The sequence below is a fragment of the Sycon ciliatum genome, chromosome 1, assembly GCF_964019385.1.
Source record: "Sycon ciliatum chromosome 1, ocSycCili1.1, whole genome shotgun sequence".
Taxonomy (NCBI): Eukaryota; Metazoa; Porifera; class Calcarea; order Leucosolenida; family Sycettidae; genus Sycon; species Sycon ciliatum.
Window position 1 is genome coordinate 69,686,835 of NC_088643.1, and position 8,474 is coordinate 69,695,308.

Genomic DNA, 8,474 nt, shown 5'->3' on the forward strand with positions numbered 1-8,474 from the left:
TTCAAAAATGAGATTGTGATGTTTGAGAAAGCAGTCAGTTGCCTCTTCGGAATCTTCCCCTTGGCCTTGTATTGGTCACTGCCATCAGTCCAGATCAAATACAAAGTAGTCCACAGGCAGAGCCATTCCAAATTTCTCAAAGAGAAGCATCATGCTCTGATGCATCACGGTGGAACCCATGTAGTGAGGGCATAGCATGTTTTACCGCACGGCTCCTGCAGGAGAGAAGGCATTGGCTGAGCTCGAGGAGATCTGCTGCAGACGACTTGTGAAGCTGCAGAAGTCATTCAACAGCTCCTGCAGGGTGACCAAGAGTTCGGCCAGTAGCTGTGCGCAGGGCACGGAAAACTCGCAGGAGCAAGATGATAATCAGAATGGCGAGGAGCAAAGCGATGAGAGTGAAGATGATGATGGTGAAGATGGCAGTGGAGGTGAAGGTGGTGGGTCCCTGAAGTATGAACTACATGCAAACGTGGTGGGCACTGGTAAGGCACTGAGGACTAAAGCAGACTACAGAGCCACCGTGATGACCCCTAGATTGCTGGAGGATGACCTCATTGGCCATTTCACCTTGCGACTGGCGTTGTCCGGCAGATACTCCTGCTGGAAGACCTGGGTGTACGCAGAGGCTAGCTTGTTCGCAGAGCGACTTGCTGCCATGAATACGGATGAGGTCAGCAACGTTCTGCGTGACAACCGTGATGCCATACCAGCGCTGTCTTTGTTGCCAGTTGATAGTGCAGCTATGTTTCTGATTTCCTGGAGATACACGAACCAGGATGACCGCGAGAGTTTCCTGGCGCCGTTTTTCTCCGTTCCAGAGTTGGTTGCGACACGTTCAGTTGAGATTTGCGATGGCAAGGCACGCGTGAAGTGTACCTACCTTGGCCAACTGCTGCAGAATGCCTTCTTTGAAGAGGTGTGGAATAGTCGCGTTGGTTGTCACAGTGCATATGCTATAGGTGAGCATGATTATTATTTGAAACTTGGATGTTGAGCCAATAATAAATATAGAAAGGAAAAGGACATATGGATACGAGTTAAGAGTAACTCTCCATCACTGTAACCAGATACTATATACAGTCAGAAAGTGCAACAACTAGGCACAAAACTGACAGAGTGCTGAGACATTCGACATCCTGACACCTAGCTTCAACACATCTCCGTAGCGCTAACCAACAGCCTTCCAACTCGGAAGGTTCAAGGTTATGGAGAGACCAAAGGACGTTGAATGCCTCAGTACTCTGTCAGTTTTGTGCCTAGTTGTTGCATTTTCTGACTGTATATAGTATCTGGTTACAGTGATGGAGAGTTACTGTATTTCCCCGATTATAAGTCGCACTTGATTATAAGTAGCACTTGATTATAAGTCGCAGTCCATTCTCACGTCCGAATTGAATTGTCTCAATGCATTCACATAAGTAAGAAGTCACACTCGATTGTAAGTCGCATCCCCTTCTTTGCCCTTGAAGTTTAGTGTGAAAAGGTGCGACTTACAATCGGGGAAATACGGTACTCTTAACTCGTATCCATAATTATGTCCTTTTCCTTTCTACGATGATTATTATTATTATTATTTTATTTTTTGTTTTGTTTTATATTTCGGCCAGTATGGCCATGGCTGGACTGAAAACTTCGTCTTGGGGGTGAGACATGGAGAAGTTGCATTACATGTATAGGCGGTGTGAGCCCGCCTCTAGCACTCGGCACCGGGAGTACAGCTTGCTCGACTCTACTGAGTGACGATGACCCATACCTTGATCTGGCGAGCTGTGTGATGGGGATTTTGCAGTTAGATGTGCGACCGGGGAGGGGGGGGGCTCGAACGTGCGACCTCTCGGTTCACAGGCAAGTGCAGTACACACTGTACCACCGGGGAGCCCCAGTATTGTAAGTGACCACGGCACCCCCCTCCGCCTATTGCTCCCCTTCCTCTGCACTCTCCTAGCTCCACGAATACTGGGCTGTGAATCGGAACGCAGCGCTGCCTCATTCATGGAGGTGAATTTCATTGTCCAGAGCATGTACTGTAGTTGGACCAGGTACACTTTGTAGTCAAGCTAAATGTTCTGTCCAATCGGATTGATTCACCAGCTTCAAGATTTCCCTGTCTGTTTCATGCGCTACCATGTACCCATGCTACACAGAGAAAATGATGGATTTTACTTTTGGTGCTGGTGCTGTGTACACTACCGTAGTACTTCAAGATGCTCTACTGCTCCTGCACTGTGTCTCTGCAGCGGTGAATGACCCCAGGCTGCGGCAGCTATTCTTGCACCTGCAAGACACCGTCCGTCGTCGCTTTATCGGCGACAGGCACCACCGCAGCAGCAGCGAGAGCGGTGAACTGGCTGGGTCCATGGGTGGTGTGACGCGTGCACCGCTTCATCCATCCCTGGTCGATGGTCTGAGCGCGTTCTTTCCGCCGTGCATGCGTCACATGCACCGTACGTTGCGCAAGCGCCACCGCCTCGACCACCACGCCAGGGTAAGTTCAATCTGGCCTCGTGTGGATTTGCATGCTTCTCCTCTTGTGATGGCTATTTTGAGTGGTACATGAACATTGTGAGTATGCCTATGTATGTGTGCTTTTCCTGTACATCCAGGTACAGTATAGTCTGTACTTAAAACGCATTGGTCTGGGAGCTGAAGATGCACTACAGTTCTGGCGTGAAGAGTACAGCAAGACTCCAGCATGTTGCCATGGCAAGGTAAGAAGAGAGCAACAATTATTCTCGATACAAGTACAAGTACATGTACATGACTGTAGGTTAGATTAACTGATGAGGGGACACAATGTGTAAGGTGAGAATGCTGCCGATTAAGGCTCCATGCATGTTAGCCAACTCGGTGCTAATTCATAGTGGCTGCGTTCGATTATGCACTTGAATCGATTCATGAACCATTCGCATGCACTCAAGTCGTTCGATTTTCATGTCCTGAGCCCTGGAATCGATGCGGAATCCGTTCACTCTATTCACATGGGGTGATGTGAATAGCGCAAATCGATTCATGAATCGATTCGTGAATCGATTTGCGTGCATAATCGAACGCACTCAGTGCGCTATCGTAAACTCAGAATCGTGTCTAGCTTGGAAATGCACTACAACAATTAATAATTGCGATGCATCGTTCTCTTCAGCTGGACTCTCTGAACCATGATCGATACCATTCACAAGCCGATGCAATTGCAGCTGAGGGTTATGGCATTCTATGCCGTGAAATAGATGTAGTTTAGCTGACTGCAGACAGCCGCGGCTTTCGAAAGGAAGAACTTTCCTGAATCCGACTACAGATTGGTACCTACAGATTGGTACCTACTTCTTGAAGAATCTGCCCGGCACCCAGTTGAGGGAAGTGTTTGGATACAAGAGGTCTCCTATTATATAACCCAATACTAGTACAATACTAGTACAATACTAGTATTAGATAAACCTTGTTATAGTTGACACACAAAAGGCACAACGGAGGTTTACAGATTTGTCGCAACTCAGAGTTTCTTGCTCAATGCAATCATCAGGCGACTATTACGTGTTCAGTGGGACTTGGCCAATATAAAGCATAGCCTAGCGATAGCTGGTTGGTGTCTGATTTAGCACAGGAAATATTGCCATGATGGCCGTGTGGATGGTCGCTTAGGTGAGGGAGCGATTAGCGCAGAAAGCAGGGAGTCGTAAAATACTGTACGACTCCCTGGCAGAAAGTATAGATTGCTAGTGAATATAGAAATGGAAGGTATGAATCTGTAAACAGCAGCCAGGGTGGGTGTGACGGTAATCCTTCAGAACTGTTAAAGTGTTATTGGTGATGCGGAGGGCTCTAGGCTCAAACGGGTGTGCTCGCTTCAGATCATGTCACAGTACACTGTATGTTTGTTTTGCAAGTGCACACCGGTGTGTATGTGCATGTACATGGTTGTATGTGTGTGTGTGCACATGTGTGGGGTGGTTGCACACCTGTGATTATGTCACGGCTGCACTGTGGCTTTTGAGTAGGAATTTGTTGGCGTGTCGGCACTTAGACACAAGCTCACTCCTCTTGTTCAGTAGCGTTATCTTGTCCGCGGTGATGATCTGCAGTTTTTCTTCTAGGCAGAGGTTGCATCTCTTGCTGGTGTTGCTGTAGGCCTTTCTCTTTCATTTTCCATGTGTATTTCGAGAGTTCGGTGGCATTCTCGTACTTTGGGTGGCGCATAGATGATGTGTGGTTGTTGAAACGGTTCTTGAATGCTGGCTCCGTCGAGCCGATGTAGTGTTTGATTTGGTCGTTGTCTCCTCTGGTGACTTCCGCTTGGTAAATGACATTAAATTAAATTTTGTTGCCTTTCACTTGCCACCAAGGGGGCAGTTCGGCTTGACACGGCAGTTACAGGGTAGGTCAGGCTTCGGCTGTTCCAGTATATGCTTGTTATGGCTGCTGATGAATGCCGACACGTTGGGCATACGAATAACTAATTTTCATGGTATTCAAATTGAAGATTTTCGCCAGCCTCGAGCCTCTGGGGAAATGCCGCTTGACGAGTCGTAGGAATGCGGCTCCTGCACATTTCTGGAAAAGGGCGGGTTGAACCATATTACTTTGCGTTTTCTTTTTCTGTTCCTTCTGGGTGTGTTCTTTTCAACGTATGCTATGTTGTCTGGTAAGCCGCTGGATGCCAGTGCTGTCCTGCAAAGCGGTGCAGCTTCTGTAAATACTTGGCTGTCTGCGGAGATATCTGACTATCGTCAGGCTACTGCTGGGGATATGTTTTTCAGGATGACGGGCGGGTGGTTGTTGCTGCTGCTGTTAACGTACAAAGGTGTGTCGCCTGGTTTGCGGTACGGCTTATACTTGCCACTTTGCATGTCTAGAGTCACGTCCAGAAAGTCCACTGTAGACAGGTTCGTTTGGGCTGTAATCTTGAGGCCATAGGTGCTAAACATCGCAGAGATGTCCTTCCAGGCTCTGTCTGCACCTGGTCCGGTTGCGTTTTTCAATAAGGCGAGGCCGTCGTCTCGGTATAGCCCTATCGTGTCCTTTTCGAAATGGCTGGATAACTGATTGAGCAGGAATGATCCCACGAGCTCGCACACTTCTGCCCCGTCGAAGGAGCCCATGGTCACATCGAATGTGATATCCTTGTTTCGCTTCATCCAGGTCTTGTGATCACTGAAGAGGAGTGACTTTCTGGCATGCATAATTATTTTCATTTCGTTTTCGTCAACTTCTGTCAGGTTCGACGCGAACTGCAGAGCCTTGGTCATAAGTTGCTCGGTTATCGAAGGGTAAAATTCTACCACATCGAATGTCAGGAAACGGTGCTTCTTCTTGTCGCTGATATCTTATAACCAGTCGATGACGGCTGCTGAGTTTTTCCACGTGTTCACCACAGTCTTCATTTTCACGTCCGATACGATTCTGTCCAGTATCTTCTTGCTGACGATGCCGATGTCTGATTTCACACATGTTGTTAGTTTGACAGCATGAAACAGTGTCCTCCACCTTGTTTCATGCTGTCAAGCTAACAAGAGGTTTCCTGTATACTTCTTTCTGAAGTAGTTAGTATTCAACCCCCCCCCCCCCCCCCTCTCTCTCTCTGTCTGTCTGTCTGTCTGTCTGCCTGTCTCTCTCTCTCTGTCTCTCTCTCTCTCTCTCTCTCTCTCTCTCTCTGTCTGTCTGTCTGTCTCTCTGTCTCTCTGTCTGTCTCTCTCTCTCTGTCTCTCTCTCTGTCTCTCTCTCTCTCTCTCTCTCTCTCTCTCTCTCTCTCTCTCTCTCTCCCTCTCCCTCTCCCTCTCCCTCTCCCTCTCCCTCTCTCTCTCTCTCTCTCTCTCTCTCTCTCTCTCTCTCTCTCTCTCTCTCTCTCTCTCTCTCTCTCTCTCTCTCTCTCTCTCCAGACAACAGGCTGCACACACAGCTGGCATACGGATGGCCGCCGGTACACGTACAATATCCGTCACCTGTACGGTCTGGAGGGCAGCCGCCGCAACTATTCATGCTTCTCCTGCCAGCATATGATTGTGAGATTTGTACTTTGCTGTGGTGTGTACTACTGTACAATGATCCTGTGCATTCTGTTCCCTGGTCCAGTGGTTGAAATCAATGAAATGTTACTTTTTTTGGAGACAGGCCAAGTACTGTACAGAGGAATGGATGATGTGAGAAAGTCATGGATGCTAGACAAGATAACCGCTCTATGGCCCTTGACTGTGTCACTCCAGATCCATGCATTGATCTTCTTTTGTTTGCCGTGTGCACATGACAGGAGGAAAGCGGCAGTGCAAGTGGTGCGGGCGGCTGCCCATTCCGGTGAGTGCTGCTTGGCTAGCATACCAGAACTGGGAATGCACGTGTAGTGTGACTTGCTGTCATGAGTAGGTATGAGTAGGTTTCTGCCCACCGTTCAGAGAATGCTCAGGATGAGTAAGCACAGAGAATTAAATTGCAAAACACCAGGACAAACGCCGTCAAATCGTATCTCTGAGCTCCAGACACCTGGAGATCATGCAACGTGAATCTCAGAGCTATGACTTGACTGCTTCCGCTGTCCACGGGCATCTTCTGTGCCATACAACACGCCGCACCTCTACAGTAAGTTCTCACCAAGCAGGGGCGTCGGAAGGAGGTAGAAAGTGGTACGGCTCGATAGTGAGAGGGGGTGCGGGGGAAACTTCCCCCGGAAAATCTTTTTCAAAAAACACTCAAAATATGGTAAAACGTGGTAGTAGATCTACGAGTCATGACGCATACATGCCATGCAGTTCCGTAGTCGACAGTCTAGTCACGCGTTACACGGTGCAGTGACCTGACTGGTGCACCGGTGACGGATCGCGGCTCACGATCATGCGTGATCATGTACAAACTCGATACCCCCATTTTTTTACACCGAATTTGGACGTTCCGCGTGGACCACCTGGAGCCAAAAGTGGTACGGCTCAAGCCGTACCAGTCGTACCGCTTCCGACGCCCTTGCCAAGTCCCGAATCCAGGCTTGTAGTACATGAGATTCAGCTAGCGAATCTTGCACCACTACGTCTACCGGTGTAGACTACAGTGTTGCTGTAAAGCTGGTAATGTTTGCGACGTAGAAATGCTCGTGATTTATGCGAGGGGTGTCCAAGCGTAAACTTTGAGCTTGGCAAACTCTCAAGCTGTTGTACAAGTCCGAGCTGCGTTCATGAATTGCAATACTCAAGGCGCGCTGCAAACTGTTCTCAATTTCTGAAACATGTGCACGTCTTGTCGCACGCTCTACCCACTTCACTGTCTTGAATGCTAAACGGGATTGTCCTGACCTCTGTTTCATGGAATTGCATTTTCATAAACATCCACGTGCAGCTTGATGTGTCTCAACATGCTTATTAACCTTAGCCTAGCGGCCTTTCCCTGGTATTACCGGACGGCATGTTAATTGCTGTATGTCACTTCTTCGTTTGCGTGGCCGGCTATAGGTACTTTGACCAGCACCACCTGTCCAATCTTCTACGCCTGTATGACTTGCCACATTCGGACGTGTCCAGTGTAGTTTCTGGTGCTGCCACTGCTGGTGGCGAAATGGCATCATGCAGGCAACTACTTCAGCTGACTTGGCAGCAGCACAGCTCATCACATGCTCCTCGGCCTCCTGCTCCTCCTACGGCTACTACTAACGTTAGTACTGCTGCAACAGCTGTCCACAGTCGACACGGGTGTTGCGATGACGATGTGGAGGCAAAAGTGCCAAGTCGCAGCAAAGTTGAAGTGGCTATGGCCTCTGATGACAACTCTCTGTCGCCACCCGGCGATCTTGTCTTGGCTGTCGACACTGACAGCGAGGACGATGACTCATTCCTGTCGCGCCTCTCTGCGCGCCCTTCTGAGGTTGCATTGTCAGCCGCGAGCAGCAGTACATGTATGCATCCACCAGGTGTGGATCAGTCAGGAACTACACCTGCGGCTGCTAATAGAGACCTGAAAGTATTACCTGCGTTAGTAGCTGCATCAGTGCGTATTGCTGATCAGCAGAAGACTGAGATTTTGGAGAAGTTCCACAGCCCTGTGGACTTCTATACGGAATTTCGTATGCGTATAGACACATGCTCTGACTGCAGGACTAGCCACTCTGCAACCTGATTTTGTGCAATTGCAGTAGTAAATTTATAGTATTTCGAAGTAGTTTTTTTGCTTTTATAGTTAGATTTTTTCTATTGTAGATAGGATTTCAAGTATTGAATTGCTGGCGTATCGTGTCTTCTGATTCTATTTATTTTCCGTTTATCCTGATTTGTACTCTCATTATCTTCCACTCTGATATATTTGGTTACCGCAACACCATTTGATTGCTCCTCATAAAAAAAATGAGTCTCTCACACTTCTGCAGTATTATCGCACTGCAGTGTACTTGTGCAAATGAACTAAACCATGCTCATCAGTTGTGATTCTCTGCCAGAGTGCCATCGCCCCTTTAATTCTTTTCCCGCACTCCAGCTCTTCGGGCACGCCCCACTGAACACTGCACT

At 48.3% G+C, this 8,474-nt stretch overlaps 1 protein-coding gene across 1 annotated transcript; it reads left to right on the plus strand.

Moving 5' to 3' along the window:
- On the plus strand, positions 1-8,386 carry LOC135805155 (uncharacterized). Its single transcript, XM_065319158.1, has 6 exons — positions 1-962; positions 2,241-2,488; positions 2,607-2,711; positions 5,874-5,996; positions 6,242-6,285; positions 7,428-8,386. The coding sequence occupies exons 1-6, from the start codon at positions 197-199 to the stop codon at positions 8,086-8,088; spliced, it is 1,947 nt and encodes a 648-aa protein (XP_065175230.1). The 5' UTR covers positions 1-196; the 3' UTR covers positions 8,089-8,386.
- Positions 8,387-8,474: the final 88 nt, after the last annotated feature.

Bases quoted from the DNA above. Each gene is read 5' to 3' on its own strand.
- LOC135805155 (XM_065319158.1), top strand. From the start codon at position 197: ATGTTTTACCGCACGGCTCCTGCAGGAGAGAAGGCATTGGCTGAGCTC. The intron at 2,712-5,873 runs GTAAGAAGAGAG...CTCTCTCTCCAG, and splicing joins CAGCATGTTGCCATGGCAAG to ACAACAGGCTGCACACACAG. The intron at 5,997-6,241 runs GTGAGATTTGTA...TGCACATGACAG, and splicing joins TCTCCTGCCAGCATATGATT to GAGGAAAGCGGCAGTGCAAG.